Source organism: Arvicola amphibius, chromosome 8 (assembly GCF_903992535.2).
Source record: "Arvicola amphibius chromosome 8, mArvAmp1.2, whole genome shotgun sequence".
Classification (NCBI taxonomy): Eukaryota; Metazoa; Chordata; class Mammalia; order Rodentia; family Cricetidae; genus Arvicola; species Arvicola amphibius.
The window spans coordinates 38,644,089-38,667,415 of NC_052054.1; the positions used below are offsets into that span (position 1 = coordinate 38,644,089).

General features: G+C 41.7%; 1 protein-coding gene across 2 annotated transcripts in view; it reads right to left on the reverse strand.

Moving 5' to 3' along the window:
* Positions 1-23,327, reverse strand: part of Tpd52l1 (TPD52 like 1) — a 103,595-nt gene that overhangs the window by 15,900 nt on the left and 64,368 nt on the right. For both annotated transcript variants that reach the window (XM_038340290.1, XM_038340289.1), the window contains exons 2-3: positions 20,301-20,416; positions 11,047-11,195 (exon numbers count right to left, since the gene is read on the reverse strand). In XM_038340290.1, the coding sequence (XP_038196218.1) occupies positions 11,047-11,195; positions 20,301-20,416 (265 nt within the window). The remainder of the gene's footprint in view (positions 1-11,046; positions 11,196-20,300; positions 20,417-23,327) is intronic.

Here is a 23,327-nt window from a genome sequence, read left to right on the forward strand (position 1 = left end):
GAAGACCTAGAAAAAGTACATTCAAAAACAGAATGGGGTACCGTGGAGGTACGGGAAACACTGCACAATACGTATATAAAACATGTTCATGCACTATGGATTAGGATTCAGAGCTAGCTTTATTCTAGAACTCTCCCTACTAAAACCAATAACACAGTTCCGAAAAAAAAAGTCTAGAAACAGTTTTCCTATGCAAAATTTCTCCTGCACAGTGGCGAGGAAAGGGAACCATCCATTGGATGGGAGACTAGCACCACCTTTGACCTTTTTTCTTTCCATCCACATCCAATCCATCAAGACACCCGCCTGATTCGCTTCAGTTTTCCAGAAGAACTGGAGCCTGCCAATTCTGCCTCCATGGTCTCTGCTGCTCTCTACTTCCCCTCACCTTGTCTCTCACCTGGGCTCTTGTGACGATTTCCTAACTTATCTTCCTAATTCTGTCTTTCTCTCCCAACTGTGTCTTTTCAACACAACAGCAAACACAACCTTCACCAAGTCCATATGCACCGACCTTCCATGGTAGCTTTACACAACCCGGCCTCTGCCCCATCCCTCCTCTCTTTGCTTCTTCCTTGGTCACCCTGCTTCAGCCACTCAGGATGCCTCACTGCTCCCGGAAGATGCCAGACCCCATCTTAACCTAGGAGATTCTGTTCCAGTTGCTCAGCTTTGTGATGCCATCACATTTGGCAAAAAAGGGGTGAGGTTAAAGTCAGTGTCCCACTTTGAAGGGTTAAAAAGCCTGTGCAATGAGGAAGACTAGAAGCCACCTTTCTCCGTCCAGTAGGGCTGGCTGGTGCTTCCTGGAGTTTTGGCCATGTGAGTGTCAGCATTAAAGAAGTCACAGCAAGGGAAGAAAAGGCAGTCCTGAAAGTCTGAGAGCAGCCACCCAGCACTGACTCAAGGGACCTGGAAGACACTACAAAGGAAAAGGGAAGGGAACGGTATGACAACTGTGATCTTCAGAGGAAGCTGAGCTGGGCTACTAGAAAATTCCTTCTGATGTCGGTCTGGCACCGCTTTGGCAGCACCTTGCAATTAGCCTGCATATTTACTCCTATTGTAAGCTGGCCTATATAGTTTAACAGTATCTGTTTGAGAAGGCTTTGAATTTTGACATCTTTTGAACATATGTGTATGACATTCTGAATTGCATGACTCAATTTAAAACTGCCCAGAAATAAGGTCATATTGTAAGCAGTCAGTGTTACTTTGTTTGAAAGGCACCCCCACCCCCAAAATGGGAGGTAGGTACACACAAAGGTCTGTTGATGTTTGTGTTAGCGACACCTATGTATCAACAATGAAAGATACATCTCTATTTCCAGTTTCAATTTCATTGTCACAGTGCAGCCTGATGCATGGCTCAATGAAGTACTTAGGATGGAAGGGCTTCTTATTTCTGGGGAGTAATCCATAAATCTACTTTGTTTGGTTTTGTTTTTTATTTGTTTTTCATTTCTCGTGTGTATGTGTGAAGCTGAGAGTTGAATCTGGAGCTTTGAGCCTTTAATGTTAAATCTGAAGGCCATTAGAAACAAGTCTTTTAGATGACACATGGTGAATGGAGCCATGGGAAGGTGCTGTGGCTCTATGGTGACAGAGCTGGTGTCCCCCCCCTAATAATGTCCTGTCGCCTTGGAGATGACACTGAGGTGGCTGGGTCAGTTTTTTACAGCTCCAGTTTCATATAGAGAAATAATACCGTTGCTTGAGAATTTTAAGATGTGGGGGAGACCGTGTCCCAAAGATGAACAAGGCCTGAGGAATCCCAACTAAGGCTGTCCTGTGGCCTCCATAAATATGTAAACATGTGCATACGCAACCATGCACACACACAAACACACACACATTTGTAAGGGGTGTGTGACACAATTCTGGGTGTGTGTGTGTGTGTGTGTGTGTGTGCTTCATTTTCCACCTCTTCATTACGCATGCTGTTTAAGAGCAGTTAGTCATTTTGCATGGTGCTTAGAATCAATTATCAAGAAAGATCTCAGGGGAAGGCAGTGAGAGGGAGTTCTATGTGGGAAGTGATCACCAACACCAAGGGCCGATGAGAAGTAGGTCATTGAACTCAGAGTACTTAGAGGCTCTAAGGAGCACCCTTTATAGCACTGCCTATGTGAAGGGTACTTCAGAGGTTGACATTGTAAATACCCTGTCATTATGGTTGGAGTCCTGGTTGAACTTGGTCTTAAACTGAGGGAGCAATCTATTCCCACGTAGATGCTAGGGACCCAAGCCCTGGAAATGGCACTGCTGTCAGGCAACTGGTACTCCTGACTCTCAAATTGTGTTCACATTTTTACTCTTTTTAAAATTAAAATCTAATTTCATGTATTATTATTATTATTATTATTATTATTATTATCGTTTTGTTTTGTTTGTTTTTCAAGATAAGGTTTCTCTGTAGCTTTGGAGCCTGTCCTGTAACTCGCTTCGTAGACCAGGCTGGCCTCCAACTCACAGAGATCTGTCTGTTTCTGCCTCCCAAACACTGGGATTAAAGGGTGTGCCACCACTGCCCTGCTCATGTATTATTATTTTAGCTGTGTATAGTGTGCTGTGCATGTATGCATGTGTATGAGTGAGTATATATGCACTTATGTGCCACAGGATGCATGTGGAGGTCAGACACCTACTCTCAGAAACTGTTCTCTCCCACTACCTTGTTGAGAAATGGTCTCTCTTACTGACCCTGTAGTTATGTGTCCTGCAAGCCAGCTAGCCCAGAAGCTTCCAGGAGATTTTCCTGTCTCTGCCTCCCATATGTCTGTGGGAGTCCATATCTCTGTAGGAGTCTATATCTCTGCAGGAGTCCGTATTTCTGTAGGAGTACTGCAATTACAGATGTGAGCAACCACTTTGGGCTTTTTGTGGGTTCCAGGTTTCAAACACAGGTCATTAGGGTTCAGTTAACAGGAAAATAGTCTTTGCTTATTACCAGTTGAGCTTGGTTGAAATGTTAAGCCCTTAAGAGCCAGGTGAGCTGTTTGGCCAGTACATAAGGTATCATCTGTAGATCTCTTTGGGGGTTTTCCTCTACAAACCCAATAAAAAGGATTCTACTGACTTTTTCCATGAATTCCCTTGGTATTCACATACAGCACAGAATTTACAATTTTAATAGGCAGGGCTAATATTCAAAGAGACAGAGCAGTGCATGGTTTGGACTTAAGCATTTTCTACATACAACCAGAAGAAAGGACTAAAACATCAACTGTTTTTAGAAGATATTTCACGGCATGAATGTATGTCCCCCAGGAAGAGAGGCAAAAGAGTGCATTCTCTTAACGACTGCATTTCAACATCTCATCAGGGACATACACACAAAACCATTGAGGATCATTTTCTTCCAAAGGCATCCAAAGTCATATGCCATTAAAATATAAATCTACCACTTCTGCTTGGAGAAACGAATCTACTTCCTGGTTTGGGTAATAGAATAGAATCCAGAAGGTCAAGAGAATTAGCTGCATGTGAGATTGGGTGTGTACAACTTTTAATATTAGGTCTTTAATTGCCACTGATGCTTTGAATGCCGCAGAGCTACAAAACACTCCTCACAAAGAGAGGTAATTATCATTTGGACCATGCTGACCTGAAATCGAGCCCACCAGCAAAAGGCAAATAAGTCACTGAACCTCACTATTCAAGCACGGTGAAGTCTCTGAAGTACGGCAAGTTAGGCTGTACTCTTTATGTACAGCTTAGGTACTGAGCTTTTCAAAAAAAGATGGAGGAGTTTCCACTCCTTTTTAAAAACTCCTACCATTTGGTCTGCGGCACAGTGCACAGAGGTCTATTAGTGGGGGCACTTCATGGGTTCACAAAGCAGAACCCTGTTAATATGTAAACAAACACACTGACTCTAAGGCACCCACGTGCACCCTACCTCCTTGAAACCACCCGTCTGCACCCTGCCTCCTTGAGACCTAAAAGAAAACAAAAGAAGTCCCAGTGTGAAAAAAATGGCCACGAACAGGAGCAACAACTCCCCCCGCCCCCATACACACAGATGACCCCTTGTCCTGCTTCTGTATTGCTCAACTATTTCTGTAAAGGAGACAATTGGAGTTCATTTTGTAATTATACTTGCTCATTGGGTCCTATGGCAGAAGAAAATACGCCAAGATCTTTCATTAGCATACCATAGATTTTCTTTTCATTATAAATCAAACTAAATAGGTCATGATTACCTAATCACTATGCAAAGTATCGCCTCTGGGAATCACACACATTCTCTGAAAGCTGAAATTCTTTTCAGTGCTTTGAAGTCTAATTCTTCCCAGCTAACTTGCCACAGCTAATCATTCTCTCATGTTCACATTTTTTATCCGATAAGATATAGAATGTGTGTTAGAATGGGAGTCATGGACACTAATACAGTGGGCTTTAATTTAGGGGGAAATAGTTGCCAACACTCTTTCCAACATATGATTAATAAGCCCCTTCCCCCACTTTCTCTCAGCAGCCAAGCAAACAGGGTTAGGGGAAGATTTGCTCCTGAAATTATATGGTTGATAAACTGATCTCTCCTCACTCCTAAGGGATTGGCTCTTCTCTACTAAGGAAAGTTCAACTTCATTCCTAAAGGTTAGTAAGACCACAGGCACTGGATGTATTAATCTCCAAGTCCAAACCTACAGCTTTTGATGTTATCCATGGGCAAATGACTTACACACACACACACACACACACACACACCTGTGCCTTTAACTGTTCTCAGATGGTCCTCGCAGTCTGACATTTCTTTCTGGTATAGTTCAGACATGATCAAACCAGGTCATTGAGTGCCAGCTCCACCTCTGTGTCTCAGTCCTGATGACAGCAGAGAGTCCCTGCAAGCCAGTTAAGCACCTGGCACCATACAAGATATACACCACTAAATCACTGCTGCCTATCACGTTGGTACTGACGCGGTCTCATTCCCTGTGTACACAGAACCCAAGCTGTCGTAACTGCAGCCCACGAAGTCACAGCCATGCTCTACTGACATGTACCGAATGGACGCTGTGCTGTTCAAGCATCCGCGTGAGTCACACCCCATCACTTTGCTTCCCTCATCAGCTACCTCCAAACGACTGGGACGTCTTGGTCAGGCAGACCTCCAGCTCTTCCCCCTGACTCTTGCTTACGATAGTCCCATGAACGAATTTCCAATTCCCACCCATACCCCTCCACAATCTATTACATAATCGAATGGAAATGATCCATAAATGTGCGTCAGCCTAGGCTATTTCCTTCAAACTTTCTAGTAGCATCTAAAGCCCTTGGCATTGAGATCTCACTTGCCCTAGAGGCCTTAGTGGCTGTGCTGTCCACACAGCACACCGCAGACAGCCTAGACTTTCTTGAGAGATGACTTTTGGTTCCCGGAAGCCTCAAAGGTAGTTCATGCCTCAGAGTCTTGGCGTCCACTTTTTCTCAGCTTGAAAGTCCTTCTCTAGATAATTTAACCTTGGATCTTTCCAGTCTGTCAGGTCTCTGTTGGAATCAGGCTTTAGAACAAGATTGTCCTGCCTGGGACACCATACCAGCAGCCTCAGCCCTCTCTTCCAAGTCTCTAACTGGCAGATCACCCTCTAATGTTGTCCTCACAGCACTTCCTGGTCAGCCTTTCCTGGCAGTTCCTCACAGGTTGTTCCTGGCAGTTCCTCATCAGTTGATTTCATTATTTGTTTCTTCCTTGTTCCCTTTCCACACTGACAGAAAGGTAGGCACATACAAATCACAATCCCAGAGAACCAAGAAAACAATGAGGACCCTAAGAGAGACCTATATGGATCTAATCTACATGGGAAGTAGAAAAAGACAAGATCTCCTGAGTAAATTGGGAGCATGGGGACCTTAGGGGAGGGTTGGAGAGGAGGGGAGAGGCAGGGAGGGAAGCAGAGAAAAACGTAGAGCTCAATAAAATCAATTTTTAAAAATGGTAGAAAAGAGAAAAAGAATATGAGACTCTGGGAAACTTAAACCAATAAATGCAAATTTTAATTTCAAAAAAAAAAAAAACAAGCTTGATAGAAATATTCCTCTCTGGACCAGAGTTGTGCTTAAGCGGCAAACATCTCTAGATGCCATGAAGTTTCTTCAAGGCGTCCATGAAGTATATGAAGCAGCTAGTGTTGATTAGGAGGGCAGTTGTCTGGCTGCTTGGTGGATAGTTCTTGCTCAAAGAAGCCATGGCACCAGCTAAGGTCTAATAGCTGTCAATTTGAGGACAAATGTTCCTCCCGAGTACCCTAACTTTGTAAAGGAAACGAACATGAAAGGAGTGCTTGCAATAAAGACTTATATTGACATCAAAAGAAAGAAAGAAAGAAAGAAAGAAAGAAAGAAAGAAAGAAAGAAAGAAAGAAAGAAAGAAAGAAAGAACTGATTACATTCTGAGAACTCCTGGGAAACCCTGCTCTACCCAAGCCCTGGAGTGGCCACATCTCCAGCAAAGCTCCTGTTCTGTTTCCCACTCCCACAGTGCCCTGTATTTATCATTCCTGAACAAACCAAACAAAACTCTTATCTTTCTGATTCTATAACCCCAGGGACGAAATCTGTGCTATTCCTTCAAGAAGTTTACCACCCAGTAGACTGCTTGGCTACACCAATTTGGTTTTCAGACAAGAAAAAACAGACTATCCATTCTTCCTGGCATGAATAGCCTGAAGAACCCACATTCCAGGATGCACATGCCTCTCTCCTCTTCCTGCCCCCCATCCCAGCTTGGCACACTAGACACACCCTGCACAGCTTTTCCTTCCTTTCCTTCCTCCCCACCTTCAGCCACTAAACTACTGTGCTCATGTTTGGTTATCTAACTCCTGAAGTGATTAGGGAGGTCAGATAAAGAAATTCTTCCTATTCCTACACCCCAGAGTGAAGTTTAGATTAGTATGAGATCTAAATTCAGTGCACAGGGAACAAGACACAGGGAACTGGACGGTGTTCAGCCACACACTGTCAGGAAAATTCACTGGTATTGGTCATCAAAGGGCAAAGACAGACACCCAGACCATTGATAGATAAACACATTTAATCTAATGCCTAACGCTCCACCGTCCTTTCCTGGAGGTTGTTTCTGTGGTGATGCTGCAGTACTATGTTAAGCTGATGCACACAGGTATGTGATTTACAACTTTTTCGCAGTTATCATCATCAGATAAGGGAAGGCTGGCTAGCTAGGCTCTGGAGAGGAACTCAAAGTCCTCCACGTTCTCTTCCTCTAGGATGCATCCTAGCTAGATGAAGCTTTGGACATGTGCACATAGCAACCCGGAGGGCACATGGACCACACTGCAAGTGAAGAGAAACAACTGTTCACATGGAAACGAAGGCAGCTACTCTGGGGAGCCTCAGGTTCCTTTCAGGTCCAGCTCCTCCTCATACAAAGGGCTTCTTCCACAGTACCGAAAGGTCTTAGACATCAGTGCTTAAGAACTAGCAGGTGAAATTAGCATCTCACAAAAATGGGAATAATTGCTGTCAATCATCAGTGGTACTTCTTACTGCCAGGTACTATGCCCAGGGCAGAGAACTGCAAAGAGAAAAACTGATTTCCACATAGGTACTAGACAAACATGGAGACAGTATTTTCACATACTAATGAATGAAGCGGGAAAGAAATGCATAACTCAATGGCAAAAGAATTCTTGAAGACTGACCTTGGGACTAAAGTTAAGGCTTGGGATAGGAAGCCCTTCTGATTTCCCATCAGCCACTAGTACTCCACACAAAAAGAAGAAAAAAAATCTTATATGTAAAACCTTTTCCATATAAGAGCAGCTAACAAGGAAAATATTTAAATAATCAAAAAGAGCCATATATGGACTTTGGGTCTAATTTCAGCATGTGAAATTTTATTTATGTTTTTAAATTTCAAGTACTTTATAATAAAGTCTTAACAAAAATATTTTTTTAAAAAAAGTCATAGCTAAACATCTCACGTATATTAAAAAAGAATCCAATATGTTCACCTGTACAAAATAAGAACACTGCAAGCCATACAACTTGTAGGTCTAAGTCCAACTTTAACTGTTCTCTACAAGAGAAACATAAGGTATATTTCCAAAGAGAAGAGGCCAAAGCTTTCATTTTAGTTAGTTTCCCACAATCTGTACAAGAACTGTGAATGAATTTTTAGATTAATTGAAAATAGAAGCCGGGCAGTGGTGGCGCATGCCTTTAATCCCAGCACTCGGGAAGCAGAGGCAGACGGATCTCTGTGAGTTCAAGGCCAGCCTGGTCTACAAGAGTTAGTTCCAGGACAGGCTCCAAAGCTACAGAGAAACCCAGTCTCAAAAAATCAGGAAAAAATGAAAATATATAGCGAGTGTCTCATATTCTGAAAAAAAAATCCTGCCCATTTACAGTTTCTGAGGAAATATGACGAGAGGCTGAGGAGATGGCTCAGCGGAGAAAGCACCTGCTGTAGATGCATGAGGACTTGGGTTTGTATCCCTAAGAATCTACCAACAAATTGAGCACTACAGCATGTTCCTGTAACCCCAGTGCTGGTGAGGGGGGAGACGGAGAGATCCCGGAAGTTCACTGACAACAGGAATTGATAAGCTCCAAGTCCAGTAAAATGTTTTTGACCTTGGCTCAATAGATAATATGGAAGGTAATCCAGGATCTGCAGAACCTTTGTGGCTTATAACTGCAGGGCTTGACACAGACCTCAAATGGCAGATCACACGAGGGGCTAGAATTCCCCTGGAGAAGCAGGGGTCTACGCGATTGCACCACAATGCTCAGACATCTATTCAGGTCTCTCAGTTTGAAAAGACTGAGAAGAACTGACACAAAGCGATGGGGAAACTCAATAATCAGTGTTACTCAGTCAAAAACTTCCCTCCGTTGAGTGTTTAGAACATGATCACCCTCAACAGCGGTGGAGTGAGGGTGGCGATGTCTGGCTCCATACCAAAATTCAACCCTCTCTATTAATATTCCCTTCATTTCTGTCATCTCTCTTACAAAATTCCTGATTCTGGGACTCTAAAACAATTCATTTTGCCACCTTTCAAATTTTGTAAAAATAGCGTCACCAAGTGTCATTAGGAGACAAGTTTGTAGACTCTGTGTTGTCCCCTAAGGATTTGTGAGCAATTTTAGGCATGCGCTCTAGCGCTTTACCCCATGCCCAGCTGTTTGTCATCACTTTTGTGTCCGGCTCTGATGAATGGCACTTATCTTGAACAGCACAGAAAACTGGCAGTGATGAACTAACTCTGTCAGAGGGCTACACATCCCTTGTTCCAGGAAACAGCTACCTTCAAAACACAGTCCTGCCCTGATACCAGCCAAAGATGCCTGAAGGCAGGAATCTTTCTTCACATGAGCTATCTAATGCTGGCCGGATGTGAGGGTTGCCAGAGTGACGAGCAGGCAACTCTAACTTTACTACTGTCTCATCCCAATGCCAAGTGTCCTGGCCTTGCCATCCCATGATCACTGATAGTCACCAAGGTAACAAGATCAGAAAGAGACACAACAAGAGTGAAAAGAGGGAGCACCCAACTTCCCAGGAAGCCTCTGCCCATTCCCAGGAGACATGAAATAGAGGTACCAACTCATTCCAGTCAGAATGGCTAGCTTCAATAAATAAATCTGACAACAAATGTTGAAAAGGATGTGGAGAGATAGGAATCTAATCCAGTCTTGGTGGGGTACAAATTAATATAGGCATTGTGGAAATCAGTTTTAAGATTTTCCAAATATTAAAAATAGAACTATCATATGACCCAATTATTTCACTCCTGGGAATATCCCGAGAATCCTATAACCTATCACAGAGATATGGGCAATCCCATGTTTATTACTGCTTCTTTTACTGTAGCAAAGAGTTGTGACTCAACAGATAAATGGACAATGAAAATCCACCATGTATATACATGTATATATGCACATACATGTAAAGTGTATGTATACTTGTATATATGTATATATTCATGCATATGTGTGTATGCATATACATGTATACATAGTGGGTATATGTGTATATTTACATGTTTATAGATAGTCTATTTTCATGGATAGACAAATAGATATAGATTAGATACAGATATAGTGGAATACTATTTAGCCCAAATGTAAATATAATCACACAATTTGCAGGAAAATGAATGGATTTGGAATATATAATATTATTCACGTATATAATCACTGAAATAGTCACAAAATCTCTGAAATAAATATTCATATTCTCCCTCATATGCACAATCTATGCTAAGCCAAATGTGTGTGGGGGCATACCATGTAGAAATGAAACAAGAAAGGCTAATGTTAGGGCATAAGAAAGGATGGGATGTGGGTTACGGACACGAGTTATGAAAGAGAATGTAAAGCCATTTGTTTTTCTAGTTCTCACTCCGTTGTGAAATTTTTGGTTTTTGTGGTTGATAGATGTATAAAAATATATTTGGTAGTGAAAGTATAAATCCATTGTGCATAGCTTGTTTTTCAAATGACTGTTCTAACTGCACAGAAGTACACTGAGGCACATAGACTTTGGGTCTGGTTTGTTTTGGAGTGGTTTTCTTCTGCAAAATTCTTACAACAAAGTTTATAAAAGGAACAAAAATCAGACTAAATGAAATTAGAGTTTGATTCTTTGATGTTTGGTGTCACACGGGCTGGCATGTGACTTAGTACGTAACTGAGGATGACCTCGAATTTCTGATCCTCCTACCTCCACCTGCTCAGTGCTAGAAGGGAAAGAAAGCCCATCACACCGTCATGCCGTGTTAACTCACGAACCCAGGATTTTCTGTATCTAGTCAAGCACTCTACCAGCTACATCCTTTGGTCCTGGAATTAAGAGCCTTAATCCACACAAGCTTATCTCAGGAAGGTCTTTGATAGTTTGCTATTCGTGCAATGTACTTACTTATCACTCGTATTTCTTTCCTTTGCTCCTAAAGAAAATACTTTCTTTACACCTACAAGCACCAAACTACCTGGTAGGGAGAACCAGAGGAAAACCGGAAGAGCGGCGAGACCGCAGCCTCCCTAACTTCCTGAGGTTCTGCCCGTACTCACGCAGCTGTGGTCTGCATGTCGTGCCAGCTCCGGCTGAAGTTCTGCTTTAACTCATTCATCAGGTTCATGCCAAGTTTCTGTTTGATCTCAACCAGATGTCTTTCTTTTGCTGACAAAACTTGTCGCAATGTTGTGATTTCGTCTTCTAGCTGCAGGTAAGAGAAAAAAAAATGACAGGGTGAAACGTCAGAATGAGTGAAAAGTGTACTTCCAAAAGATTGTGATGCTTTGGTGGAGTCCTGTTAGTGGCCTCACGGTACCAACCCCAAAGCTTAACTATGCAATGAGACTTCACGCTCTGAAACTAAAACTGAATATTTAGGTTTAAGGATTCCCAGAGTACTCAGTTTCCCTTCTAATTGATTCAGATTGCATACCAAGATATACAAGAAAATAAAAAAATCACCTGTAAGCCTACAAGAAAATAGGTATTTTTATTATATTTATGTATGCATTTAAGAACACTTGTCTTGAGCTGCCTTCTTTACAACTCCGAAACCTGGACAATTGAAAGGCTCCTCAGAACAACAGCCGAATGTGTTTGAGATGGCACGTCTCAGGAGGATTTTAGTGTCACACGAATAGATACACTGTGCAGTGATGACATTAAGAAACATCTCCATCTTCAGAAGGAAGTAAACTACAGAATACGGCAACAGCGCTTGAGGCCATGTTATGAGAACGAATGACGGCAGATACCCGAAGGTAGCACTGCTTGGAGGAGTGCACTGGATAAGGCAGAAAATGCTGACAGACAGCATAGAGGAAGACTGTGGAACCTCGGGAATGACAATAACACAAGCATCTAGGACTACCCAGGATAGGAACAACTGGAGAACCGCCATAAATGGGCTGCCCATGCCTACTTATGCATTGCTGGGGCATAAATGTTGATAAATGGTGATGCATATGCGTGTAATCATGCCAAGACTCGTGTGTGGAGTCAGAGGACAACTCTCCGGAGTTGGTTCTCTCTTTCTATCGTGAGGGTCCTAGGAATTGGAGTTGGACCCTCACAGCGAGTGTCCTGAGATGCCTGAGCCATCTCACTGGCCCAGTACTTACGTTTTAAAAATAAAGATTGGTTTCGTAATGCCCACATCATTTAACAAAACAACCCCTCTTCGAGTGTTACTAGTAATGTTTGCTTAGTCTTGTCAGCTACACGCAACTGTACTGGGACAGGAATACATTTGGCCGACATTGTGCTGTTTTCAGTCTAGTAGCGCCACAGAAGAGGGAGGAGCAAGGGAGGTGAGGATACATGTGAGGAAGGAATCGGGTTACATTCTCTTTAGCAATTTATTAACATGGAGCTGACACACAATAAACGACATGTATCTCAAATATATGTAAGCGCATATATTACATGACTATATCTATGTAATGTATGCGTGTATATGTCTGTATACACCTATATATCAATACGCACATATGTAGTGAGATTTCATTTGTATTTTAATAAAGAAAGCTTGCCCGAAGTTCAGAGAGGGAAACAGCCACACTGGTCAGCCTTACAGAGCAGGCAGTGGTGACACACACTTTTAATCCCAGTAGCCACACTAGTTTGCAGCAGAAACCAGGTGGCAGTGGTGCACGCCTTTAATCCCAGCACTAGAGAGGATCATAGAACGGAAAAGACAGCTCCCAGTCTCAGTCTCATTCTGAGATTCTGGAGGCAGGATCGCCATTTTGGACTGAGACAGAGGTAAGAGTCAGTGGCAGGCTGTTTTCCTTTTCTGGCCTTCAGATTGAACCCTGATTTCTGCCTCTGGGTTTTTATTAACCGTGTTACACACATGTATGTATATTTGCACATGCACATATACCCAAGCAGTCACATTACCACTGGCACCTGAAAAGTATATATTACCTCCTAGCCATTCTTTGTAATTTTCTCTCCTTAAATCTTCCCTGCCCCCCTAACTTTTGCCCTCACTAGGCAACCACTAATGTTCCTTTTTTCACTCAAGTTGAGGATGCAGTTTAAGAATGTTAAATCATTATGTCATACCTTGTCTGTTTGTTTTGTTTGGCTTCATTCACTTAGCCCAGTTTTTTTGTAATTGACCCATGTCGCTGCATTAGCAAGGGTTCCTTTCCTTTCCACTGTTGGGGAGGATTGCCGGTTTGCTGTTAAGGAGCATTTGGATTCAGCTAATATAAATAAAACCACTATAAGGCTTTGTACGGAGGACACACTACTTCTCTCCTCAATGCTGCATACAAGAAGATCACTATAAAACTGATTTTGTAAGTTAATTTCTACCTAAGGAATTACATAAAATACTCAGAACTTGGGGTATTGCAATATTCTATAAAATAAACTTAAACTTCCCAAAGTCTGATTTAACTGTGTGTGCTATACTTTATATGACAGCGACATGGATTGCTCTGGTATTAGTGCTTCACTTCCCATTTCTGCTTCTGGGAAGCATAACCATTCATGCTTTTCTTGAGCAAGGCCAGAAAAACCAACGTGAGACATCCTGGGTACGCCCTGTGTCCAGAGGTAACAGACATCTGCCAGTTTCCTCAGCGTTCGGAGTGTTTCAAAACAGGGAACTTTGTCTCATTTACATCCAAAGTATCACTTTATTTCTGACCACAACTTGTGGATAATCCTGCCACGCATCTTGCAAACGCCTTCCTTGGGTCACCCAGGAAGCTGCTGAAGAACAGTGGCTTTTGAAACAGAGTCTTTTCTGTGGCAAAAGGACAACTTTTCCCCAGTGCCAAACAGTAGGAATCACGCTTGGACTTTTCATCTTCTGTTTTGACCCTGGTGAGGACTGAACCCACGGCCTCACATGCATGATACATAAGTACTCTGAACTGTTCCCCAGATGGGAAGCCTCACAACACAGATAACTACTTTAGGAACAAAGGCACAGAGGAGAAGCATTTTACACAGCACACTATGAAAGAGCAAAATTTTGGAAAGATTTTAGCAATGGGAAAATGTTCCTACAGTTTAATGTTATACATTTCTTTATGCTCATGGAATGTTTTTATATGTACTTGGAAACATTTCCAGAAGGGAGACTGAATCACACGTTCCACACCTATTTATAATCAGTAGAAGTGTGTCTTTTTCTTGATGACCAAGTCTTCCATGCACATGACTAGGCTGACAGCTGAAAGAGAAGGCCACTCCGACTACCTGATGTAGAAGGAGCGGCAGGCTGCGTTCCCGCCTGGCTCCCACACGCCTGGCTAGCTTATGCCCCAAAATAACAGCACACAAATTGTATTCTTTTAAACACTGCCTGGCCCATTAGTTCTAGCCTCTTATTGGCTAATTCTCACATCTTGATTAACCCATTTCTAATAATCTGTGTAGCACCATGAGGTGGTGTCTTCCTGGGAAGGATCTTTACCTGTGTCCATCTTGGAGAGGAGAGCTATATTGTCTGCCTCACTGCCTTCTTCCTCCCAGCATTCTGTTCTGTCTACTCTGCCTATCTAAGCTGCTGTCCTATCAAAGGCCAAGGCAGTTTCTTTATTAACCAATGAAACTAACACATAGATAGAAGACTCACCTCCATCAACCTGAGGCGCACGCGTTAGTCTCCCACTACGTGAGAACATGGTGTTATTTTAAATCCACAGTTTCTCTGTTCGTTATTACCTTGTCATATTCCACTTTTTTATTTTTGTCGAAGTGTCTTCCTGTATTTCATCTCCTGCCTAATATGGATATCTCATGTTCCTTTTCCACAGACAATGCTTGGGTATCGCATCTTCTTCTCCTCTTCGATAGCTAGAGCCCTCCTGCTTCTTTCACTTTGAGTGACTGAAATTACTGGGAGTCTGGTTCTTTTTTGGGGTGGGATGGATATGTAGGATGTTTCTGTAATTTCTATTGTGTGAAAAAAAAAAAAACCCGGGGAAAACTTTTCACTTGCAGAAGTAAATGACTGCTGTAGGGCCCGAGAAAGGGCTCACAGATCTTGATAGTTCGGCCTCATGCACATGGAGTTGTATAGACACATCAAGTCCAAAGTGAGATAAAGAGCAGGCAAATCACATTGACAGAAGCATTTACACTACCTTTTAACTCAGCATAAATTTCTTTCTTCATTAGAGATAGATATTTGGTTTTTTTGATTTACTTTTAAATATTTATTCCTTTGAGACAGGGTCTCACTATATAATGCTGGCTGGCCTAGAACACAGATCTCCCTTTTTATCTTGATTTTTTTGACTTCCTAGACAATCCCCATGTGAGAAATATTTATGACCAAGGTTAGACACTTTAATTGATTATTTAAATATGATTAGCAAGAAAACAATTGCTAGCGAAGATGAGAAGGAATGGAACCTTTATGTATTGCTGCTTTTAAAAAAAGTTATTTCAGCACTGTAGGACACTATCTGGTTTCTCAACACTAAATGCCAAACTACAATTTGGTCTAGTAGTATCATTTTTGACATATATACCCCAAGAAATTTATAATACATGTGTTAACAGTAACACAGTTTATAACCCAGAGGGAAAACAGCCCACATGTCTTTCAAAGGTTGAGCACAGCAAACTGTGTTTATACATGAAGTAGGATATGGTACATCCATACCAAGAAATGAACTCTTAATACATGCTACTGTGTGGATGAACCTTGAACCTTGAGCATGTTTCTGCATGGGTGAACCTTGAAAATATTAGGCTTAAGAAAAAGAAACCAGACACCAAGAGCTCACATAGCATGTGAGTCTACATATATTGCATGTGAGTCCACACACATGAACTACTCAGACTAGGCAAAGTCACAGAGAGAGAGGAAAGCATGGTGGTTGTCAGAGACTGGCGGAGGGGTAAGATATGAGAACGGCATGATGTATATGGTTTCCTTTCAGAGGGGGTGACAAACATTTGTGTTCTGGAGACTCAAGTAATGACTATAGAATGTTGTATGTTTGTTGTCTGTATTGAATAAACTTATCTACATAAAAATACAAGAAAACAAGCAAATTAACTAAGCTGGATTTGCTAAAAAATTAACTTTAATACACAATTTGTGTTGTAAGATTGGAAATTTAGTTTTCTATTTGAGTTGCTACATTGTAAAGAATTTATAACACACAGTCAGAAGAAATGTTTTGATAATCTGTTCATTGTCGGTAAGTCATTTGCACGCTGCCTCAACACCAGCCTCTTTTGGCTGAGATCCCTGGGGAACTAAGATTAAAATGTTCCTACTGGAATTGAGAGAGGAAGGCCCAGGGTCAAGTCAGTCTTTTCTAATCTACATAGCCTGAAGGCAGTGTGTGTTCTTGGACCTCCCACCCAGAGAGGAAGAAATCAAAAGAGAGGAGAAAGCTTCAAAATAGGTTCTGCCTTCTGATAATGCTGGCTGGGATTTTAATCACCTATTTTTTGCTTGTGTGAGTCATCTTATCTAGGAACATTGGTGGTACCAAACTGTTATATAATCACAAATTGATAGCACTGGTGCCAATATTTCCATCTTTCCAAAGCCAGGCACGGTACAGAACACGGCACATTAAATGTAGCTTAGAGGAAGCAAAAGGTAAAGAAAACAAGAATTATTGAGTGAGTGTATCTAAAGAGAGTGGTCATTAGATATCTGAAGACCTTAAGCAGCTGGTGATGAGACAGAACATATACCAGAAATGAACTAGTACTTTGTAATATAGCGATAAGATCCATAGGATCACGCACTCCACTTTGGGCCTTAGCAATAGAGATTTTTGATTAAGCTGCAAAATAACTCAAGCTAATGATAAATAGTCATTGGACACCTACACGCACACACCGCTGCACCAGATAGGGTTTGTAGGAAGTTAAGGCCTACCAGGTCAAAAGGAGCAAACCTGGAGTCTGCCTGGTGCGGTCAGAGGTCCTGATAATGCCTTGCCAATGAGGGATGACCCTGCAAACTGTCAGGATCAGAACACACCTGGGTGCTGGGAGGGTTTATAAGTTTCTCCCCATTGTAAAAGAAATGAATCTTCTGTATGCCTTCTACCTGATTCCCAGTGTCTGAGACATTGACACTGAGCCTTCTCACCCCCTCCCCCGAGGAAGACGCTAAGGCCCAGCAACAAAGAGTAATACTAGTTTCGTGTCCAAGGAATTTTAAGAATACAAGTATAACATAATAAAAGAAACTACAGTACAAGTTGTGTTCAAATCCTGTTGGCTGTGTGGATCTACAGATTTAGAAGACCGAGGACAGCCTCATCAGGGCAATAACAAAAGGTAGGGGGTGCAGGAGGCTGAGAGGAGGCAATAGGAAGATATTAGGGAACCATGAAGAGGCATAAACCAGAGTCTGTGTATCTGGTAGACCCAAGACTGCTTTAGACAAACAATCAGAGATAAGTTGTCCTTATCCATAGAGGTCTCGCTCTGCCACGGGATTGCACTTCACCTGATAAAAAAGGGAGATCTCTAAAAGAATGGTCTCTGAGGAATCTTTAACTTGATTTGTCAATGAAGACAGATGCACATACCATGAGGCACATGTGGAAGTCACAGAACAACCTGCAGGACTTGATCTCTCCTTCCCCTACGTGAGTGTCGGGGCTCTCACTCAAGTTATCCGGCTTGGCCAGAGGCATCTTTAACTGCTGACCCATCTGCTGGCCTCTGAGGAGTCTTCATACCCCATGCCTAAGAAACCCAACAAAACCTCCCAGGTTCAGAGAGGATCTGCTTTTGACCATCTGTGGAGAGTTGAGACAGGGGCTGAGTTTTCTGTGGAGACAATTGAGAGTGGTCTCTATGTTCTTGTGGTAACTGGATCATTGCAGTGCCAAGAAAATCTGAATGTATCTGGTACAAAAAGGCCCTGCGGTGCTGCCTGTGCATAGGCAGGACATTTTGTGCAAGAGAAAAAGGGTAGGGAAGCTGATTTGGGAAAAGAGCAAGGCCAAGGTGGGGGTAGCAAGGGAAAAGAAAAGGGTGAGGAAAATTTGCAACGATACGTGTGCCTGTCTTTTTACTGTCTGGGGGACAGGCCCCAAACAAGTGTCTCTGGAAGTCATGATGCTAACTTTAACCCTTGCTGACTCTTTATCTTTATTTTCCCAGAAATAAAACAGAAAGCGATAAAGGCCAGTGCACCCTGAAGGATGGAATCATGAATCCTGTAACCTGAACACAGTCACAAAGCGTCTGGTGTTAGCATTCTGACCTCAAGAGTATCAGAAATGAAACTTGCTGGAAGCATGACGCTGTGACCAAGAAGACAGGGGAGTCTGAGAACGCTGCTGGGCACTTGCACTCAGGGAGCATCCATCTCAAACCAACGCTTCCGTTTTCCTTGATAGTAAGAACAATATACGCCAACAGTTGGATACAAGAGCACACTGAATTGTGTGCCATATGTACACATCCCAATAATCCTAGAACACAGACAAACCAAGACATTTTGTAGGAGTCATTCTGCTACAGAAGTTCTTGAGCTGACACTGGGGCTCTTATAGTGAAGGATTTAAGGTCTAACTTCACTTCAACTAGCCTGCAGCAGTTTACAGAACATAATTTTTAGACACTACAGTTGACATAAACAGGTCATAAAACAGAAGTTTTGAGTCATGAGACCATGTGAGGTTACCCTATTACCCATTAAGGTGACCTTTGTTCTGCACTCTTGCATGCGTGACGATTCAGTGGCAACACAGAATATTCTGTTTGAGGCAGTGCACTTGCTGAAATACTTTCCAGTCATGTTGGAGGACCAAGTTGGTCTGTTATTTTAAAATGGGATTAATTTAAGGGCAGGCACACAAAAACAATGTCACACAATGTTGTCTGCATATAGACTACACAGTGACACCTGTATTTGATACAAAACAAAACATAGAAACAGAGTAAAATAGTGTTTGATGAAGGTTGGGGAGGGAAAGAGGGAAACGAAGAGAAAATGGTCAAAGGATACACAATTATTTTAGATAAGAGTAAGTTCTGAGGTTCTACCACCATTCAGTAGGGTGACAATGTTGATTATGCATTTCAAAATAACTAGGAGCCTGAATGGTCTCAGCACAAAGAAAAGCTAGATGTGTAAGGCAGCGGATACACACTGCACCTTTATTTGGCTGCCACACGCTATCCACACATACGGATATATCACACTGTATCCCATAGATACATCCTACTGTTATGTGTGGATAAAAATAAATGAAAACGTATAACAGGGTGTATTGGTAAATATTGGAAGAACTGTTAATTCCAGATCAGCCTGGGTTACATAGCAAGATTCATCCTCAACAAAACACAATTAAAATAATAAAATTACAGAATAAAACTTAAAGAATGTATTGCAATTCATTAAGACTTTACATTGATAGCAGTAGGCTAGCATAGCGTAGCAGCTATGCCAAGCCCAAGGCTGTGTCCTGAGCCGGTGGAAAGGTGACAGACAGAAGGGAAAGCCACGCTTTCATGAGGAACAAGCGCATGCCGCCTGTGAAGCAGATGCCGAAGGGATGATGGCGTCTACCTCTCCTCTTCTCCTGCTTCACTCTGCTCCAGGAGCCCGCCTCCAGCCCTCTCCAAGAAACAGACATCTCTCACCGTGAGTCAGCGGGTGAGAGGGTCCCACCTACCAAAGGCTTGGCACAGACCTATGCTTAGGATGAGACTGGCATTTTCCTCTCCTCTAGGACAGCAGGTACAAATGCTCCAATTAAGTCCTAATTAATTGTAGCTTCCCTCTCCACCCCCAGAGTCTTATTGTTCTTCAAAAGAGTCAAGTCAGCTGATTTCATGATTGACATTTTCATAAAGTAATAAAAATGTTGAAGAATTGCTTTTGAAAAAGAGATTGCGACCACGTTGTACTTTCTTTATATTTTTGTGTCTGAGTCAAGATCTTATGTAGTCCAAGCAAGGCTGGAACTCACTCCACATCCTAGACAACCTCTTTATTTTCCTGCCTCAGCCTCCCGAAGGCAAGGATAACAAGTACGCATGGCCACACCTGGTCTGTCCCAAAGCTTTAAACACATTCCATCTGATTCCTAAGTGCTTAACATTTGCACAACATCTCTATACTAAGGAAAACAGGAAGCACATACTTAACACAACTTGTTATTGTGGTTTGCACAGCACCGCCCTCCACTTTACCACTGCAGACATAACCGGCATTACAAAGACCCCTTGAAAAAAATGAATCATCCTGCAATGTGTTCATTTATGACACTTTATTACATGACAGACAACATAATTGCAACATGGGATCTGTATGGAGCAAAAGACAGAAATAGAAGATTACTGAACATACCTGAACTAATTCTGCCTTTAACTCTTCCTTCTCCTCCTCAGAGAGCACGCTAGAGAAGTCGGCTCTGGCTAGCGCATCCTCATCTCTTCCTTGCAGGGGTTCCGTCTCCAGCAAGCCTTCAGGCAGAAGTGACAAAACATAAAGCGATGATCATACAGTTAGCCATCTTCCCCTTCTGTAACCTGGACCACTCTAGATGGATACTGACTTACCCTCACACTAGAAGCCGACAAAAACTCACCCAAAGAAAAACGAGAACAAAGCCTTTACGCTAAATGTGTGAACGCTAAGGGAGCAAAGACTGAGAAAGAAGTCTAAAACAAAAACAAACAAACAAAAAAGAAACAATCAAAGAACCTGAGTGCAAGGGGAAAGCCAGAATGTAAACAGGGAACTGGAGAGATGACTCAGTGGCATGTACTACCCTTACAGAGGACCCGAGTTCAGTTCCCATGTCAGGTAACTCACAACTACCTGTAACTCCAGCTCCAGGGCATCCCACATCTTCTGGACAGAAGGTGCCTGCACTCACATATACACATACCTCCCCAACACATACATATAATTTTGAAAATAAAAGACATCTTTTAAAAAACATAAACAAAGCAAGCTGTCACACAATTTACTTGGGTCATACAGGTTCACTTTTAACTGCTGCAAGGGTTCAGGGAGCGAGCAGAAAAAGAAGTCCACCCAGGGAAAGAAACACAGAGTCAGATAAGCCTTCCTTCCCTGCAGGCCTGGCTTTGAAGCTTATAAGTGAACAACAGATGGAAAAAGAAAGGGGAGAGAGAGAGAGAGAGAGAGAGAGAGAGAGAGAGAGAGAGAGAGAGAGAGAGAGAGAGAGAGAGAGAGAGAGAGAGAGAAAATCTCCCCCAACCCTAGGAATTCATTACCCTATAGTGGGCTAAATACAAGCCTACTGCTTAGATGCACTTTGCCTGCAAACATTCAGAGCCCAGAAAACTATTTTCTATTTTTGATGTGGTAACATTCAGAGGCTGGAACAACCACACATAGAGGAAACGCAGAAACAAATGATTCCCAAAGAGGAAAAGGTGGGAAGTAATTGGGGTTTTGATGTTATCCTTGTACCACAGACTACAGCCATAATAACTCAACTTGTAGCTAAAGATGCCCTCTTAGTTAAAATACACAATCCCTAGGCCTGTCCTGGGCCATCTGGCTGACCCACTCATTGACCTGTGACACCTGAGGAACCCAGAGCATATCCACAAATGTGTTCAAAAAAAATTTATTTATGACATGGTACATGGCAGAGCTATCATTTACACATCTACAGTAGAAGGGATTTTAAACATTATTCATATGAAAATAATAATGTATACATTCATAAATGTCTCACAGAACAAAACAAAGTTCTAGAAGACAATCAGTTTATATCCATCAACCTCTATCAAGCTTTGGTTTTTTTTTTTTTAAAGATTTATTTATATATAATGTACACAGTGTTCAGCCTCCATGTATGCCTGCAGGCCAGAAGAGGGCACTAGATCTCATTACAGATGGTTGTGAGCTACCATGTGGTTGCTGGGAATTGAACTCAGAACCTCCGGAAGAACAGTCAGTGCTCTTAACCACTGAGCCATCTCTCCAGCCCCCTTTATTTTATTTGTTTTTTTTTTAATTTTTTTTCTCTATCAACCTTTGGGAAGGAAGAGATTTCTCCAACAACAACAACAACAAAAAACAGAGTAAAACATGTAAGAAAAATTAAGAATATCTCTCTTAAACACTACAAGAGACAAAAAGACATCAGAACATATTCCTGCATAAAAGATTAAGGAAATATCAGTTCCTAGAATATGTAGAATTTCTACAAATCAATTTTAAAAAAATGGATCTCAGCAATCTTTACTTTCTTTCCTGTCCTCCATTTTAAATTCCCCATTCTCATCCCCAGCCCTGTAGCAAACCCCTTACAGGGGCCCGTCCTCACTCAGTCAAAAAAAAAAAAAAAGTTAAAGCTAAAAAATTAAGCCAGGCAGAAAATATCCAGGAAATCTGGAACACTATGAAAAGACCAAGTCGATGAATAATAGAAATTAGAGGAGGAGAAGAAACCCAGTTCAAAGGTACAGAACATATTTTCAACAAAATCATAGAAGAAAATTTTCCTGACTTTAAGAAAGAGGTGTCTGTCAAGGTACAAAAAGCATACATTAGAAGACCAAATAGACTATACCAGAAAAGAAATTCCCCAAGACACATAATAGACCAAATAAACTATACCGGAAAAGAAATTTCCCATGACACATAATATTCAATATACTGATGTACAGAACAAAGAAAGAATAGTAAAAGCTGCAAGGAAGGGTTGGAGAGATGACTCAGGTTAAGAGCATTGCCTACTCTTTCAAAGGTCCTGAGTTCAATTCCCAGCAACCACATGGTGGCTCACAACCATCTGTAATAGGGTCTGGTGCCCTCTTCTGGCCTATAGGCATACACACAGACAGAATATTGTATACATAATAAATAAATAAATAAATAAATAAATAAATAAATAAATAAATAAAAGCTGCAAGGGAAAAGACCAAATAACATATAAATGCAAACTTATGATAATAACACTAGACTTCTCAATGGAAACTCTGAAAGCCAAAAAGACCTGGACATATAAGATTTGACTTTCAGAGAACACAGATACCAGCCCAGACAACTATACCCAGCAAAACTTTCAAATATAATAGATGGAGAAAACAAGATATTCCACGATAAAACCAAATTTAAGCACTATGTATCTAACGAACTCTACAGAAATTTCTAAAAAGAAAACTTCAACCTGAAAAGGTTAACCACACCCAAGAAAACACACAGATAAATGATCCCAAGAACAGCAAATCCAAAGAGAAAAAAAAAAAAAAACTCACATCATAACAACAAAAAACAGGAATCAAAAAAAAAACATGCTAACTGATAGTTCTCAACATTAATGATCTCAATTCCCCATTAGAAAGATATGGACTGGGGCTGGAGAGATGGCTCAGAGGTTAAGAGCACTGA